At 41.9% G+C, this 18,756-nt stretch overlaps 1 protein-coding gene across 3 annotated transcripts in view; it reads left to right on the top strand.

Annotated features, from left to right (window-relative positions):
• CUNH11orf24 (chromosome unknown C11orf24 homolog) overlaps positions 1–16,897 on the top strand; it is an 83,630-nt gene extending 66,733 nt beyond the window's left edge. For all 3 annotated transcript variants that reach the window (XM_077455914.1, XM_077455921.1, XM_077455918.1), the window contains one exon: positions 15,682–16,897. In XM_077455914.1, the coding sequence (XP_077312040.1) occupies positions 15,682–16,844 (1,163 nt within the window). In that variant the 3' untranslated portion in view covers positions 16,845–16,897. The remainder of the gene's footprint in view (positions 1–15,681) is intronic.
• The last annotated feature ends 1,859 nt before the right edge of the window (positions 16,898–18,756 follow it).

Genomic DNA, 18,756 nt, shown 5'->3' with positions numbered 1-18,756 from the left:
TTTTGAGGCTGAAAGTGCCCCCCTCGGCTTATACTCGAGTCATCGCTGTCTGCCCGCTCGATCAGCGTGTCGAGCAGACAGACAGCGGCCATTCTATTCAAAAGCCGCGCCTCCGGCTCCGCCTTCGCCTGTGATAGGCGGAACACTGAATTTCCCAGCAGCCTGTGTTCCGCCTATCACGGACATCGTATCATCCTCGTACTACGGACGAGGATGATACGACGTCTGTGATAGGCGGAACACAGGCTGCTGGGAAATTCAGTGTTCCGCCTATCACAGGCGAAGGCGGCGGCGCAGCTTTTGAACTTTACAATGGCCGCCGACGAAGAGGGCACGGGACGGAGGCAAGGCAAGGCACGGCACGGCACGGCACGGGACGGGACGGGACGGGGGCAAGGCAAGGCACGACACGGGACGGATGCAAGGAGGCAAGGCACGGCACGGGACGGAGGCAAGGAGGCAAGGCACGGGACGGAGGCTCGGGACAAAGGTAGGCTGGACACACACACACACACACACACACACACACACACACACACACACACACACACACACACACACACGGATGGAGACACACACAGGGATGGATGGATGGATGGATGGAGACACACACACACACACAGGGATGGATGGATGGATGGATGGAGACACACACACACAGGGATGGATGGATGGACACACACACACACAGGGATGGACACACACACACACACAGGGATGGATGGACGGACACACAGGGATGGACGGACACACAGGGATGGACGGACACACAGGGATGGACGGACACACAGGGATGGACGGACACACACACAGGGATGGACAGGCATGTCTCACCCTCGGCTTATACACGAGTCAATAAGTTTGCCAGTTTTTTTGGGGGTAAATTGGGGCCTCGGCTTATATTCGGGTCGGCCTATACTCGAGTATATACGGTATCTGAAATAGACCTAACAAGCACAATATCCCAAAAACATTTATGAACCAAAACCATTTTGTATACAAATGTGAAACCGTATAGAAAAGTTGGTAGTAGCTTGTCAGTCATCTGGACTTCTAAGTGGCTTCTGAACTACTATTGGCCTTTACTATTATCTGGATAAATTTAAAATGTTCCATATCTGTTGCTACCAAAAGCATTTTTTTTGTTAATGACCATAAACAGGTTCTTTTTAAATACTCAATACAAGGATAGAAGTTACTTTTTCCATCAGTGAAATGGTTTCAACCATCTATTTAACCACTTCAGCTCTTGAAAGCTTTACCACCCCCTTTCCTGACAGGCCATTTTTTGCGATATGGCGTTACTGTAACTGACACTTTAGCACCCGTGAGACGCTTTACCCAAATATATATCCTTTTCCCCACAAATAGAGCTTTCTTTTAGTGGTATTTGATCACCACTGGTTTTTATTTTTTGCACTATAAACAGAAAAGACCAATTTTGAAAAAAAAAAAAAATACTGTATTTATTGGTGTATAACACTCACTTTTTCTCCCTAAAAATTGGAAATTGCAAATGGGGTGTGTATGTTATACGCAAATACTTCAATTTTAGCTGCCTCGGAGGGGGCGGGACGAGTGCCGTCAGATTACATACAGTGAAAATCTCTTGTTTACTTGGTGGCCTCTGTAATAGGAAGTCCCGTCTCCTGGGCGGCCATTGGACCACTGTTCTGTCTATCATAGGAGATTCTCACTGTATGTAATCTGTCGGCGCTCGTCCCGCCCCCTTCCTAACGCCTCTAGGCTGCAGATGGGCATCGATCAGGCTGCACTGATGGCAATGATGAGGCTGCAGATGGGCACTAACCCTTACTTTGTTTCAATGGTCCTTATTTAAAATGTAAGGGGTGCGTGTGTGTGGTTTTTTTTTTTTTTCCCCCGAAAAACTTCCCTCTGAAAATGAATGTGCGTGTTATATATATATATATATATATATATATATATATATATATATATATATATATATATATATATATATATATATATATATATATATATATATATATATATATATATATATATATATATATAAAAAAAAAGAAGAAAACATCAATTTAGACCATTATGTATTCTGCTGCATATTTTTGGTTAACAATAAAAAAAATGCGGCGCTAAAAGTGAAAAAAATCACCTACTTGTGAAAAAAGTGACATTTTTTTTTGCACGGTGGCATAGCATAAACCAAGCATAATAAAAATAACACAAATGCAATATGTATAGATAAACAATACAGAAATCCACGTGAAGAATGTGTAAAGATCCCCACAATATATGTAGATGAATAATTAAGAGATCTACGTGAACCGCACCACGTAGATCAAACAAATAATGTGAAAAACTCCCAAAAAAATCCCAATAAGGGCATATTGATTGGTTTGCGCAAAAATTATAGCGTCTACAAATTATATGGGAGGTTTGTGTGTAATGTGTATGTATTTTTTATTTATTTTCTTACTAGTAATGGCAGCGACACTACTACAGTGATCAGTGCTAAAAATATGCACTGTCACTGTACTAATGACACTGGCAGGGAAGGGGTTAACATCTGGGGTGATCAAAGGGTTAACTGTGTGCCTAAGATGTGTTTTCAGTGCAGTGGGGCAATCTATCTTGTACCAAATGATTAGCGGGTACCAGCGGACATTAGGTCAGGGCCACCTGATCAGCGCCAGATACCGGGAATTGCATATATATGTGATTCTGCACAGCCCGGCCACTCTGTAGCAGAAGTAAGTGTGCTATGGGGCAGTCAGCAAGTGGTTTAAAGGCTGTTTTATTATCAAAGGTAAAAAAAACACCCCACTCACTGTCCCGCCGCCCTCCTCCCCTCCTCTTCCTTCCCTAAAAACGTAATGGACTCTTCTCACAAGCCACCGCTGGCTGCTCTGTTCCTTGCCTCACAGGAGACTCGGAGCAGTGGGAGCTATTGACTCCTGCCAGGAAAATTCTGTGTGGAGACATGGCTGAGCAGTGGGGGTGGGGGGTGTGTGTGTTGGTGGGGGGGGGGGGGCCACACAGCTTGGCTTGGGAGCGCACCCACACAGGTACCCCCTCAGCAAACCGTGTGCCGAGGGGGCATTCGCAGGGAAGGAGGAGGAGTAGATTGCATCGGCGGAGGACTCCAGAAGAGAAGAGGAGGTAAGGGGCCGTTCTGTGCAATGAACAAATAGTATGGGATATTTATGATAAATGGGGTCATTTTCACTCCTCTGAGAATCATTGCTAAGCTTTTTCCAGTGAAAAAAAAAAATTAACAAAAAAAGACTGTTCTGGCAGTACACCCTGCCATTTCCATCTTAAAGATTTTACCATCCCTACAGAAGATGTTAATTTTAAGGAATCTGCAGACAAAAAAAATTTTAGACTCTTAAATGACTCTTTGCTGTAGCAGTTCCAGCCCTGCGATTGGCTGTTCAATTCCTGCTTGTCAAACTACAGCTAATTGGGCTGAGCCAATGAATAATTAATAGTATCCTGTATTCCAGCACAGAGTCTTAGTGGAACATTTACTTCTGCCCTACATTTCTGTGTTGATGCCATAGAACACATCATGACAAAATTCCACAATGGCCCTCATTTCTGTCCAACTGTGCAGAATCCTATGGCTAATAGTCTGGATAGCCAAAGCTGCCCTTAAGAGTTCTCACTCGTATTACTTTTGAGGGAGAATGTCTCTTTGGTCATGCTCTTAATGAGGAGTGCCATAGTTTTCCCTAGGTTTTCTTTTCAAGGCCAAAATCCAGCCCTTCCTTTTAAGCACAAAACTTGGACACAAAGTCCACCAAGTCTACCCCAAAGCCTTCTTCACAATGAAGGGGGTGCCATCGCTCTTAAAAGGGGGGGTGTGTTTATTGTAGTTTGCATTTCTCTGGGTCACAGACGTTCCATACCTAATGGGTTCTGATCTCAAAAGGGTACAAAATGGAATTTCTAACTCTACCCCCTCACCATTTTCTTCTCTCAAACCAGCCGACATCTGATAAAGAACCATCTTTTGTCTCATGGATTGGTAGTCCTGGTTCCTCTAGGGCAGGGTTGGGCAACCTTGGCACTCCAACTGTGGTGAAACTACCAGCATGCCTCTGCCTCTAGGAGTTATATCTGTGATTGGAGGGCTGAGGTTGCCTACCCATGCTCTAGGGGACAGGTTCAAAGGATTTTGTTCAAGCTTGTTGATGGTACCGAAACCCAATGGGGGTGTTCATCCTCTTCTGGACATAAAATCCTTTAAAAAGTACTTTCACGTAGAATCCACAAGGGGAGTAAGTGCCTCTCTGAAACCAGCATTCACATTCTGGGAGTGGACAATTGGCAGGCGGATTTCCTTAGCCTTCACCACCTGGACCAGGGGGATTGGTCCCTATATTCTGACATCTTCATATCCAATCTCCTATGGCAGAAATGGGGAACTGCAGATCCAGATATCCTGGCCATAACCAACGATCCTTTTGCAAGGGCATCTGATGCCCTTTTAATTCCCTGGACTCTGTCCAGGTTAACCTATGCCTTCCCTACAGTGCAGATTCTACCTCGACTTCTCCACAGAATCGAGGAAGAGAAGAAATCAAGGATTCTCATTGCACCAAACTGTCCAAGAAGAACTTTGTACTCAGACATAGTCATACTTCTAGTAGACAACACCTGGCCTCTTCCACACAGGACAGACCTGCTGTTTGAAGGTCCCCTGTTCTAGCATGCTTCCCAGTCACTGGCTTTAACAACATGGCTTTTCAAACCCAGTTCTTGAGGGCTGGGTTATTGCTGACTCTTTCCCACAATACTCAGTCAGAAAAGACACTTTGTGAAAAATGTACTACTGTATCTAGAAATGTATTCTTCTGGTGTTAACACAGGCTTTTCAACCCCAGAGATTTCTATGTACCTCGCTCTCCGGCCTTCCTACAGTCGGACTTGACCAGAAGTTAGCATTAAATAATCATAAGGGACAGGTTTTTGCCTTATCCATTCTATTCCAGAAACTTTTGGCTTCGCTTTCACATGTTAGAACTTTTTTATTAAAGGTGTTTTGCAGATCAAACCCCTATAATGGCAGCCTCGGGACCCTAGCTTTGTTCTCTCTGCCCTGCAGAAACCAAACATGGATCCCATTACAACAAGAAGATAGCAGAGCGGGATCCTCATTAGTATTTTGAGAAACTTCTTCATCAATAAAAACCGTACACTTGCATGTTAAAATCTTGACATCCAGCATCAATGGTAGACTAAAAGCACCGCAGAGCTGTCAATGCATGTCTGCAGTACATAAGACTCTAGGCAGCAAGGAAGAGATCTGATTCTGACAACTGTCAGAAAAGCTGCCAAAGCCCGGTGTCCTGCGTAATACACTTTGCCTTGAGAAATCCCCTATGTGCTTGTGAGGTGGGGGGCGGTTAGTAAAACGTCTGTTTTTTCACCTTCCTCTGGATCAACTGTGGGTACAGGATTGGCTATATGGGATTGTAATAAATTATTTATATATATATATATACAGTGGTGTGAAAAAGTGTTTGCCCCCTTCCTCATTTCCTGTTCCTTTGCATGTTTGTCACACTTAAGTGTTTCGGAACATCAAACCAATTTAAACAATAGTCAAGGACAACACAAGTAAACACAAAATGCAATTTGTAAATGAAGGTGTTTATTATTAAAGGTGAAAAAAAATCCAAACCATCATGGCCCTGTGTGAAAAAGTGATTGCCCCCTAAACCTAATAACTGGTTGGGCCACCCTTAGCAGCAACAACTGCAACCAAGCGTTTGCGATAACGTGCAATGAGGCTTTTACAGCGTCCTGGAGGAATTTTGGCCCACTCATCTTTGCAGAATTGTCCTAATTCAGTTACATTAGAGGGTTTTCGAGCATGAACGGCCTTTTTAAGGTCATACCACAACATCTCAATAGGATTCAGGTCAGGACTTTGGCTAGGCCACTCCAAAGTCTTCATTTTGTTTTTCTTCAGCCATTCGGTGGTGGACTTGCTGGTGTGTTTAGGATCATTGTCCTGCTGCAGAACCCAAGTTCGTTTCAGCTTGAGTACACGAACAGATGGTCGGACATTCTCCTTCAGGATCTCTTGGTAGACAGCAGAATTCATAATTCCTTTTATCACGGCAAGTCTTCCAGGTCCTGAAGCAGCAAAACAGCCCCAGACCATCACACTACCACCACCATATTTTACTGTTGGTATAATGTTCTTTTTATGAAATGCAGTGTTCCTTCTACGCCAGATATACTTGGACACACACCTTCCAAAGAGTTCCACTTTTGTCTCATCGGTCCACAGAATGTTGTCCCAAAAGTCTTGGGGATCATCAAGATGTGTTGTGGAGAAATTGAGACGAGCTTTGATGTTGTTTTTGCTCAGCAGTGGTTTTCTCCTTGGAACTTGCCATGCAGGCCATTTTTGCCCAGTCTTTTCCTGATGGTGGAGGCATGAACGCTGACCTTAACTGAGGCAAGTGAGGCCTGCAGTTCCTTGGACGTTGTTGTGGGGTCTTTTGTGACCTCTTGGATGAGTCGTCGCTGCGCTCTTGGGGTGATTTTGGGCAGCCGGCCACTCCTGGGAAGGTTCACCACTGTTCCATGTCTTCGCCATTTGTGGATAATGGCTCTCACTGTGGTTCGCTAGATTCCCAAAGCTTTGGAAATGGCTTTATAACCCTTTCCAGACTGATAGATCTCAATTACTTTCTTTCTCAATTGTTCCTGAATTTCTTTGGGTCTCGGCATGATGTGTAGCTTTTAAGGATCTTCTGGTGGACCTTACTGTGTCAAGCAGCTCCTATTTAAGTGATGCCTTGATTGTGAACAGGTGTGGCAATAATCAGGCCTGGGTGGGGCTAGAGAAATTGAACTCAGGTGTGGACAACCACAGTTATAGTATGTTTTAACAAGGGGGGCAATCACTTTTTCACACAGGGCCATGATGGTTTGGATTTTTTTTCACCTTTAATAATAAACACCTTCATTTACAAATTGCATTTTGTGTTTACTTGTGTTGTCCTTGACTATTGTTTAAATTGGTTTGATGTTCCGAAACACTTAAGTGTGACAAACATGCAAAGGAACAGGAAATGAGGAAGGGGGCAAACACTTTTTCACACCACTGTGTGTATATATGTATATATGTATATATATATATATATATATATATATATATATATATATATATATATATATATATATATATATATACACACAAATATGATACAATTCTAAAAATTGCTCTCTCTCATACAGTGGCCTTCTTCGTGGCTATCATCATTATTATTTTATTAAGCATTTTAAACAATACAATGATGCCAGCTAACATATGGAGATGGCAAACATTGAGGTATGAGTGACAGCTCCCCATGCAGACATAACTTAATCCTGAAAGTGGATAAGACCTATACATAACCTCAAAGTAGTAAGTAAGCCCTTATAGAACGTATAGAAATTAGATTTCAACTTTAAAATGGTAATTCCCACAAGGGCAAGTGGGGAAGGCATAAACCAAATACAATAGATTGTTGTTAAACATTGTTGTTATATTAGATTAAGTCCCCAAAAAGAAGGCAAGTGTGGGATACTACCTTTCACTGCATTTTAGACTTCTCCCTTTTATTTGAATAGGAGAACAAAGCAAAGAAAAACCCTTCTCCCATGTATTTAAGGACTACAAAACCACAGGCTTGGTATCAAGAAAAGAAGAATGTAACAAACAAATTTGTAAAGGCTGGGGAAGCAGAAAAGGGCGAGGATGAAAACAAGTGGGTTACAGTCAGTCCGGAACCAATCCCTGCTCTACAAGCATCAGAATTAACATTTTTAGGGAGAGTCCAGAAAGGATACATGAGGGGTTTTTTTTAAGAATAGTTACGTAGTTGGCAAGGTTGAAAAAAGACAATTCCAACCTATGTGTGTGATTTTATGTCACTATTACATTGTATATCCCTGTATGTTGTGGCTGTTCAGGTGCTTATCTAATAGTTTTTTTTTTTTTTTTTTTTTTTTTTATACTCTCCTCCGCTATGTGCCTTTTGTGTTTTATCTTCGCTGCCCTGATTACACCCTTAGGCCGCGGGCTGTTCGTCCAACTTTGTCCGCTGAACAGTGTTTGGGCGGACAGTCCGCTCGTGTGTGGGCTTTCAGCGGACAGTTTCAGCGGACAGTTGGACGGACAAGGTTTTTCGGAAATTCCGTAAAACTGTCCGCTGAAACCTTGTTTCAGCGAACAGTCCGCTCATGTGTAGGCTTGTTCGTCAAACAAAGTTGCGCGCATGCTCAGAAAGGATTTTCACGCCGAAAGCTATAATGCAGTGTATAGGACATCGTATTTTTCGTCCCATCGTACGTGCCGTTCACGTCATCGCGCACGGTTTCAGCAAACTGTTCGTCCGTCGTGTGTGGCCATGTCCGTCCATGCTAAGTTTGAGTGGACTGTTTGCCGAAACTGTTGGACGGACAAAGTTGGGCGAACAGTCCGCGCGTGTGTACGCGGCCTTACATTTCTTGTTGCATTCTTTGTAAAGTTGGAATCCTAAATGATCCTTTTTTTTTTTTTAAAAAGGCCTTCTCCGTTCTTATGTTGGAGTTAAGCCATCCAGGACTTTTTTTGCTCTTTTAAATTTAATTATATATTGGGATGCACTGGCTAATACCCTTATTTAATATTCTCTTAACGCAATTTTTCGTTCCTAAGATTTTATTCCATTTAGTATCGTCTAGCAACGATCGTAGTATAGGGAAGTTGGCTCTTTTGATTGTGTCTTTGTATTCCCCTTGTGTTTCCTATTTGTGTGATTTTATACTGAAGCTAATTGACTTGTGATCGCTTTTTCCTAAATTGCCCTGTTTTTCCACATCCGTGATCAGATCTGTATTGTTGGTAATCAGTAAGTCTAGTAATTCTTTGTTTCTAGTTGATGCATTTACCATCTGACCCATGAAATTGTCCTGCAAAACATTTAGGAACTGGTGAGTTGCATGAATGCATGGTTCCTTCCACCCACTCTGTCTGGATAATTAAAATCCCCCATTATAATTACACTTCCCATCCTTGCCGCTAATCCAAATTGTGATAGCAGGTCCGCCTCCTCCCTCTGGTTAAGGAGCCTATAGCATACTCCCCCCTTAGTTTCCTCTTTGTAGCTCTACCCATAAGGATTCCACCTCCTCCTTTGCTCCATTAGTGATGTCATCTCACATGCACTTGTACATCATTTTTGATATACAGGCATACCCCACGAGAGTTGTTGAAACAAGTCTCTGAAATGCCTACAAAATCTAAATCCTCCTTGTGCAACAGTAGCTCTAGTTCTCTCATCTTGTCCACCAGACGCCTGGCATTGGTGGACATGCCAAGTAGTAAACCAATAGTGTCATTTTTAGGGCTGCTATGCGACCAAGCCATGAGATTTGATACTTTTTTTTACCATGTCACCAGAACTGCATTTGTTTGGCAAAGAATAGTCAGAGCCAGAATTCGCCTAGTAAATGGTTGTATAAAAAGGCGTTGGGTGAATTCCCAAGTAAGGAAGACGATCGGAGACCCATTGGTAGGAAAACTTAACCTTGAGGAATTGTAATTTATCTGGCGAGAGAAAGATTCAACGCTTTGAATTTGAAATCATTAATGCTTGGCCCCGAAACTGCATATTTTATGCTGGAAACTGGTCACCTTCACCCTCTGTACATTCAAAGTGAATGGCAATGGGGAGAGGGGGAAATGGGTGACCAGAATACGGAATAAATACCCTATGATTGCCATATAGTGCTGCAATCCAAGATTAAAAAGGGGGACCAAAACCCCAAGCTTTCAGAAGAGAGGTTAGATACACCTATGATGGAGTATCAAGACTTCCGAGTGTCCAAGGAAAGGATGAAGGCCCATTGATTTCTTGACTTTACTAGCTGAATCAAATAGCTTCTCTCATGTTATTATTGACTTGCCTTTATTTAACATAAATCCATCCTGATCTTTGCCTATAAATGGCAAGATCTTGCCATTCAACCTGGTTGCTAATATCTCGGTCAAAAGTTTGACGTCCCTATTCAATAAAGAAATAGGTCTAAAGTTAGCCCACAATGAGGGAACAAATTTTGGTTTTGGTTGCATATAGATACGCGCAGCCAGGATGTCTGGACTCAATTTACCGTTCGTCCAGTAAGCTGGGGTAATAAGATGTCACTAAATGTCTTATGTTGCTGTGAAACCATCTGGTTCTGGTGCTAAATGATTCTAACTTTTTTTTATTGCAATTTGAATTTCAAAGCTCTGAATTGGGACCTTGATGGTGTCAGAAGTGCCTCAGGAATGGGGGGGTCAGCTGAATTTTAATCAAAAACTTGCCTGATTTAAAAGTGGAATTGGATCCATACAGGGATCTCAAATGTCAATGAATCTCTGCTAATGTTTTAATTGGATCGCTGGTGGGTCCCTGGTTGCCAGCATTAAGGCAAAGCGTTTTAAATGTAGTCTCGCAATGTTGTAGACGTTTGGCTAACAAAGTCAGGTTTGTTCCCTTTTTAAGGTATCATTCTTAGACCAGTTTATCTGCTTCTCTACCTTTTTCTGTTAGGAAATCAAGCTGTTATTGTACACAAACGGTAGTATAGTGGGGGTGGGGTGTTTTATTTTGGGCCATAAGTTGGCCAATTGAGCAGTGTGTGTGGTGTTGTTGTTTTTTTTTTTTTTTTTTTTTTCTTGAGGCTAAATGGATAAAGGAACCCCACAGAACCGCTTTGTGAGACCGCAAACCATGTTTGTTTGCTTTTATATTCTGAGTTGATTTTCAAATCAAAGTATTCCTGCAAAGCTTGTCCAACCTGCAAAACTAAGTTCAGGTCATTAAACAGGAAATCAAGGAGGACCTACCATCACTAGAATGTTCATATGATAATGAAAAAAGGGAGACAACCTGCATCACGATCCAACCAAGGCATGGGTTGGCTATCGCAGGAGATAATTTGAGGCAAGAGATTGCTGGGAGTAAAAAACATGATCTATTCAGCACCATGATGAGGTTAAGAAAAATTAATGTAATCCTAAGCTTTTGGGTGAATTTCTCACCAGACATCAGCCAAAGCATGAGATTATAGAAGTCTAAGCCCACGTACACACGGTCTGAGATTTTGCCAACCAAATCCGTCGGATTTTGCCCGACGGATTGTGTCCGAAACTGTTGCATACACACAGTCGGGCCAAGTTGTCGAAAAATCTGATCTTTCAGAACGTGATGACGTAATTTCGTTACGATGGGACTACATTCAGGCTAGTAGCCAATAGCTTTGATGTAGGAATTTGATCTGAGCATGCGTGGCACTTGGGCCGATCAAAATGCTCTACACATGCTCTACACATGCTCTACACATGCTCTACACATGCTCTACACATGCTCTACACATGCTCTACACATGCTCTACACATGCTCTACACATGCTCTACACATGCTCTACACATGCTCGGATTAGGTCCGTCCGGCCCAGTTGGTCAGGAAATATTTCCAACATGTTGGAAAATTGGGTCGGACGGAGATTCGGACGGAATCAGTCCAATGCATACCACACACAGTCGGATTATCTGATGACACGGTCTGATAAGACTCATTCCGACAGATTCTCCGACCGTGTGTACAAGGGCTAAAGAGGGCCTGACATCAGTTTCAATAACAACATAGGTGGTGAGTATGCACGCGTTCTGTCAAAAGTCGGGTAACTATTCAGGTTAGAATCGCTGCATAAATGCAAAGTTCCTTTTTGATGTAACTGTATTTTAGCTAGAAGTTCTCTGAAGAATTTAAGTTGTTTGTCATTGCATGCATAGTAGGATGCCAGAGTCACATGATGGCGTCTATAAGTTGGCCCGCCAAAATGACGTAACGGCCATCAAGACCTGCCGCTGTCAGGAGGCCACAACTGATGGGAGTTGAGCATCAAAGACCTATTAAGATGCCTCATTCCTTAGAAGTGTTATCAGTAAATATCTGTGTATAACTGGCATTAAGGTACTTGGGGCAGGATGTCTTTAGAAAAACTAATCTCATGAAGGCATTTGATATCTATACACTTGGAGCGGATGTGGTGGAAGGCTTTGGTGCATGTATTGGGGGGGAATTCAAGCCTTGTATATTCTGTGACCATAAGGTTATTGGCTTGGTAAACCATGTACAATTGCTATACAAAGGCCAGCCCAGCGGAGGGGCCCATCCGGCTTGCTCCAACCAAGAGAAAAAGGAATAAAAAAATAAAAAAACAGAACATGAAAAGAAAAGGTAAAAAGGGGGGGGGGGGGGGAGTCAAAATAAATAGATGGACAACCTAAAAAAAAAGGAAAGGGGGTGGCCTGCCAAGTGGAAAAGCCCCAGCTTGTCACCCATGGTAGGTCTCCAATGAAGAAAAAGCAGGTGAAGGATTTTGATAGTTCAGTAGATGATTGTGGAGCTGACAGAACCACCCTATGGCAGAATGAAAATCACAAAATTGTATCCACACAGCTGATATTTTGAATTGCAAAGTCATCAATCAACTAGCACCAGGTATAAGCTAGTGAATTCCCTGGCACTGTCAAGGTATCGGATCGTATCTGTTGGCACTCAAAAGAGCCCCCAAGGGCAGTTCTGTATGGGTCCACTCGGATCAGTCAAAAAGCACAGTTCCCTCTGTGGCCCACGGGGCATCCCCAAGAGCATTTGAGTGTGCCCAGAAGGAGAAGTTTGTAAGCAACATCCCACACAGGAATATGGAAAATTTTGAACTCTGGGCCCACACCAGCCCACGAAGGAGGGTCCTACAACGAGTCACCAAAGCAGAATAACCAATTAAAAGATAAGTTCACTTATCAATGAACTACTAGAGCACTCACCAGCGCCCTCACAGTTCATTGAGAACTACAAGCCGTCTGCCGCGGTGGATGCTGGTACTTGTAGTTTATTCACAGAGCTCTGTGAATTAAGTGGATGTTTGTGCAGAGCCACGCATAGCTACACTGTTTTTGAATTGTCACAGTGGGTGCGAGAAAAGGATCCCATGCCCTCTGTCACCGTGGGAGATTGTGGGGGGGGGGGGGGGGGTGCGTGTGTGGTCAGGCAGGTGCTTTAGTAACAGGTTGCACCCTGATTGAGTATAACGTTACAAAAGGTGAACTTCTACTTTAAGCTATATAATGAACTATACACGTAAAAGATCAACGTAAAGAAGAAAAGGTTGACTCTGAGTCCAATCGGTCAAAGAGAGGAGCCCAAGCTAACTGACAGCAAAATACAATTTAACCATTCTATGTAGAAAAACTTGACTGAAACCTAAATGAATATACGATATAAAAGAGACCTTGTCATCAAGGGGATCAATAACCAGTTAGGATAAAGCAGGTCCATCCCCACCACAAATATGTCTGTCAAAATCACCCCCCTAGGTACAGGCATCACCCAAATATACCCAATAATAGGTAGTGAGGATGGGGCAAGTCCTAGGGCACTACCCCAATTTTCCACCATGACACCCGAAGTACACACAGGGGTAGTATCCGCTGGGTCATAGCAGTCAGGGTCTATCTGACAGGCATGACCTCTATCCCAAAAATTGACTTTCTTTGTATCGCCAACAGGGTCTCATAAAGGACACCCTGCTTCTAAGTCCATTATTGCTAGGTGGATAAGACAACTCCTTACAGGGGCCTATACTCTCAAAAATAAGGTACTTATTGCACTGCATCAGATCGGTTGGGTTTTCCTAGGCTTTCTGATATTAAGCATTTTTTGGCCAGCTTTGTAATGCTGTCACTTGGTCATTGGTTCATAGTTTCTTCAAGTTTTAGCCGTGTCCAGGCCTCTGCAAATGCAGCCTTATTCCCCAAGTGTCTGACACTTTTTTGGGGTGGTGGGGCTTGAAAATCAAAACTGGTATAGATAGATTTTTTTTTCTTTAGCTGTGCATTGCTTGCCATTACCATGACCGCCCACAAAAAAATAAACCCAAAATTGTCCTACTGATGTTCACAGCAATACCATACATGTGCAGACACTGTTTTCTAAAGGAAATTACAATTGCAATGGATGCTGTTTGCAAGGGAATATACTACAGGTTCCATTTCTGTTCAGTCATTTTATATGTATATTTAAAACTTTTAGCTGAGAATGGCAGTGCTGTGTATATATTGTAAATGACACTCTTCTGGCTTGAGTCGGGAGGCTTTATACAAGTAGATTTGCTTGTACAAAACAAAACAAAAAAAATGTTTACAAAAATGTTTTAAAAAATGCATAAGACATACACTACACTACTGGTGACTTAACCTTATAATAGCTGATAAACCAAATAAAGTTGTTTTACTTTGTTTATAAAAAAAAAATTGATTGCCCTTATTTCGATGGGCTTAGTTCACATTAAAGTTTTATAGTTCATAGCTAAGCCTAGCTACCTCAACGAGCTAAACTTTACATACCTGATATGGAGGCTCTGTAGGGTATTTACTTTTCGTTCAGAAACAGATTTTATAATTTTATCATTTTCCTCCACATTATGATTGTTCTATCTTATGATAAGCACGGTTATTAATCTATTTTGGTCACTTGATTTCACTTTTATTTTAAATTAAGTTTTATACATTGCACCAAGAGACATGCAGTTGTTGTTGTTTTATTTACCCTGGTTTTATTAGCACATAGCACTTTTTTGCTTACTGGGTCTGCTGAAGGCGACGGAGCTAAGCCTATATTTTCCATTCTGGTGCATGGTTAGTCAGCTGACTATAGCTGGCTCTGTAGTGTGTTTACTTTTCTGATAATTCTTCTGACTATATTGTTCGTTTTGGTGTACCACGATTACACTGAACTTGCCTTTCTGGTTAAACAAGTATTATATCTCTTGTGTGGTGTCTAGGTGCATGCACCCCTGTAGTGTGTTTACTAATTTTAAATTTTTTTTGGGGGTTTTATTCCAGTGTCCGACAATTTTATATAAATATAACTATATTATATACACTTCTAGCTAGAGGGGAAGAGTTTGATATTCTGTTAGGGGATAATACCCCTCCCCCATATTTTTGAGTGAGAAATACCTCTCCCACTCATATTTGTTGAGTGAGAAATATAGAGAACTATCCCTTCTCGTGTAATACCTTAAACCAGAACAGCGCGACACCAACCTACCCTCACGTTATAACTATAACTAAGTGGATTTGGTTTGATCCATCTCGGTGAAAGCAGCAGTTCCTCGATCTATCACATAATAGTGGCAGCGCAGGAATAACTACCCTATTAGCCTTCTTTGCACAGAGTGGTCCCGATCCTCCTCTTCTGGGGTTTCCCCACGGTGCTCCTGGCTCCTCTTCTTTTAGAGTACCTGCACAGAGAGTTGCTTTCCAAGGGGGCACACGTACAGGAGCGCTCCTGAGTCCTGCTGCATCCATTGGCACAGACAGCAGGACTCTGCCAATGGCTTCTGTTGCTATCAATCTATCCAATGAGAACAGCAGCTGGAGGTGCTGGGCTGGTCGCTGGAATGAACGGGTTCAGGTACGTAAAAGGTGGGCTGCAGCAGCACAAAAGGTTTTTCACCTTAATGCATAGAATGCATTTAGGTGAAAAACCCTGATGGTTTACAACCCCCTTTTAAACCTGGTACCAATTCTGATATTACTGCACTCTAGAATAATTCCTGTTCATTGATTGTGGGTTTTTTTTTGTTTTGTTTTTTTAGATGCTACTCATATTAAGAAGAGGAGAAAAAGGAATGCTTCTAAATCTGGAAGGGTCAGGAGAAAAAGGGGAAAGACTGAAGCTATAACAACTACAACAATTACAAACAATGAGAATACTACACAATCCATGCTGGAGCTAACAACTGAACCAATTAAAACAGTCCATGAAACAACCACCACAGCAGAAGCATCTACTACCAGCACTCTGTTGTCAACAGAAAGTATGCGTTCAACTAAAAACAGTACAGATACAACAGCTATACTCAATACAACATCTGCAGCTCTGATAGCCAGAACAAATCCAGTGACTCCTAATATAACAACCCCTTCAACCACACCCTACAATGTAACAATTCAACCCAATAACAAACTTGTAACCACAAGAAATATTTCTTCTAACACTCCACCAGATCCTCCTGTTGTAAAAAATGTCACTTCATTTCCATCCACCAACACAGAGTCTACAAGTACAACACCAATGACAAACACAACATCAAAAACCATTAAGCCGGAGACAACCAGGCAGAGAGACCCAACATCAACCGTCACTGACACAACTGTAATTACAACTTCTTCTGCACAGACATTGCTAACCACAGTTCTCCCCAAAGCTATTTCACCAACAACTAAAACCAGTACTGTAGTTCTCAGTACGATTTCAACAACCTCCTTGCCATCAACAACACCAGTTTTTGATTTGCCTACCACAATAAATCTGTACTTTACACATGCTGTTTCTCCAACTTTGACAAGCCCTACCACATTAGCCAAACCAAGAACGTCCGAGGTGCCAAAAATGCAAGACACTTCTAAAACTACGTCTGCAAGTATTTCAGGTGCTGCATCATCCACCAGCATTATGCCTACTACCAGTACCTTTTACAGACCAGTCTCTTTGGAACCTACTTCAGTTGTAGTTACAAAATCTGTTCAGGTAGCAGACCATACAGACAATGTGGATGATGTGTTTATTGTTGCAGAAGGGGTTGCAAAGCAAATCCAGAATACTAGCATTTTGCTAGCTGTGCTAATGCTTGGAATTCTGTTCTTTCTAGCTGTTATAGTACTACTTGTAGTACAGGCGTATGAAAGCTACAAGAGGAAGGATTATACACAAGTAGATTATTTAATAAATGGAATGTATGCTGAATCAGAAATGTAAGTGGACTTAAACAAGGCTTGGTCTAAAGTTATACTTTGTGCAGCGGACACTTTTTTTTTTTTTTTTTTTCTTTCCAATCAGCCTTTAAAACCAACAGTGCATTGCTGTAGGAGCTTGGTTTTTCCAAATGAACTTAATTCAGTCCTCGACAAATTTCACCAGGAACCAGCTTAAAAAGTCAGGAGCCAGCAAAATACAGTCGGTTGCCTTAGTGACCAGTATTACCTAGCCCAATTTTGACCCACAGTAAAGTGTATGTGTCAAAGATTCAGTAAAACGGGGCCAGAGAAATCCCAGTAACAAACTCCTTGTGGTCAGACAATAACCCATACACATAATTTTTAGTGGCACAGATATACACCTTACACACACACACACACACACACACACACACACACACACACACACACACTTGCGTGGGCAAAAATACTTTTTTTTTTTTTATACATATATTGGAGCCCATCATTTTTATAGTGCAGGTTTAATACTACCTGCTATCTGTTTACCTTTGCACTCCTGTGGGGATGATTAGTAGTCATACATAGAACGGGACCAAATGGGAAAGTTGGAAAGGAAGACTGAGCCAATAAGTAAGAAGAGCAAGACTGAGTCAGAGTGAGAGACTGCCAGACCAACAGAGAGCATGAAGGACTTTTAGAAAGAGAACCAGATTTTGTTAGAAACCTCCAGAAAGAGAGCCAGAGCAAATGGGAGACCATCAGAGAGCGAGAGATCACCAGAAAGAGTCGGAGGGCATAAGGGACTGCCAGAAAGAGAGCCTTAAGCCCCATACACACGATCAGATTCTCTGTTGATTTTTTTTCCTTCAGATTTACCAAAATCATATAATATGAGGTCAAACCTTAGAAGTTTCAATTTGTATGCAATCAGGCAGGCCCTTGCACTACATGGTTTTGGTAGGTGAAGACAAAAATCTGAAAATCTGATGGTGTGTATGGGGCTTAAGAGTCCAGATCAAGAGCACATTTGCTGGAAATCACTAAAGGGTGTACCAGCTGGGTATGATTAAGCAATAAATATATAGCTATAGCCAACAGACAGTGCCCAGATAAAGTGACTGATATTAGATATTTAGTGACTAAATATGTATCCAGGTCTGGCAGAATATTTATGAGGGCTAAACAAACACCTAGGTGAAACAGGGTTAGGGGTAACGGCTTAGTACATAGTGCAGTGACACCTATACTGTATATAATGTTCTGTGGGGGATGTAGACATTTCTCTTCCCCACTCTTGGAAAAAAAAAAAAACACACACCGCAGATTTGTAGCTGTGTCGCTGTGGAGATAAGTGAGCCATGTAAAGAGCTAGGAGTTCTGTGAGATTGAGGCTTGTAATGCCTGCATCTTTCATGCAGTACAGCACAGACTCCTTCTAGTTGCATTGAGAGAGTTCAGCTCTGCCTAGGACCTTGCTACTGGTTGTGAGGCTGGAATTCTCTTTCTCCTGGTTGGAGCACCTAGCTAATATATTCTAGGGAAAAACACTGCACACAGAGACTTGTCTATTTTTTCTTGAAATGCCAGTCAATCCTATTGCAGATAGAGACTTAAGTAACCAAGTCATCAGACAGTGAGTTTCCTTCCTTTTTTTTTTTTTTTTTTTTTTTAAAGCTGCCTTGGCGACTGGGATTTATCAATCCCTGATCTGAAAGCTAATGGCTAGTCCCTAATTTCAGGAAAAACTATTTGTAATAATATAGGTGTCAAACCAGTTCTAGATTACAGGTCACATGCAAATATAACAAATACTGCATGTCAAGTATGCAAAAAATTCTCCAGTAAAAAAATAGTACTAAACATTTTAGCAATAACATACATTTATGTGGAAAATAAATTTGCTCTATGAAAATTGTTGATTTTTTAAACTTATTTGAACAGCCAAAGATTAC

The sequence above is a fragment of the Lithobates pipiens genome, unplaced genomic scaffold (assembly GCF_037356315.1).
Source record: "Lithobates pipiens isolate NorthernLeopardFrog02 unplaced genomic scaffold, aLitPip1_a1.2 Scaffold_10, whole genome shotgun sequence".
Classification (NCBI taxonomy): domain Eukaryota; kingdom Metazoa; phylum Chordata; class Amphibia; order Anura; family Ranidae; genus Lithobates; species Lithobates pipiens.
The sequence above is the reverse complement of the archived record's forward strand: the minus strand, read 5'-3'. Positions and strand labels throughout refer to the sequence as shown.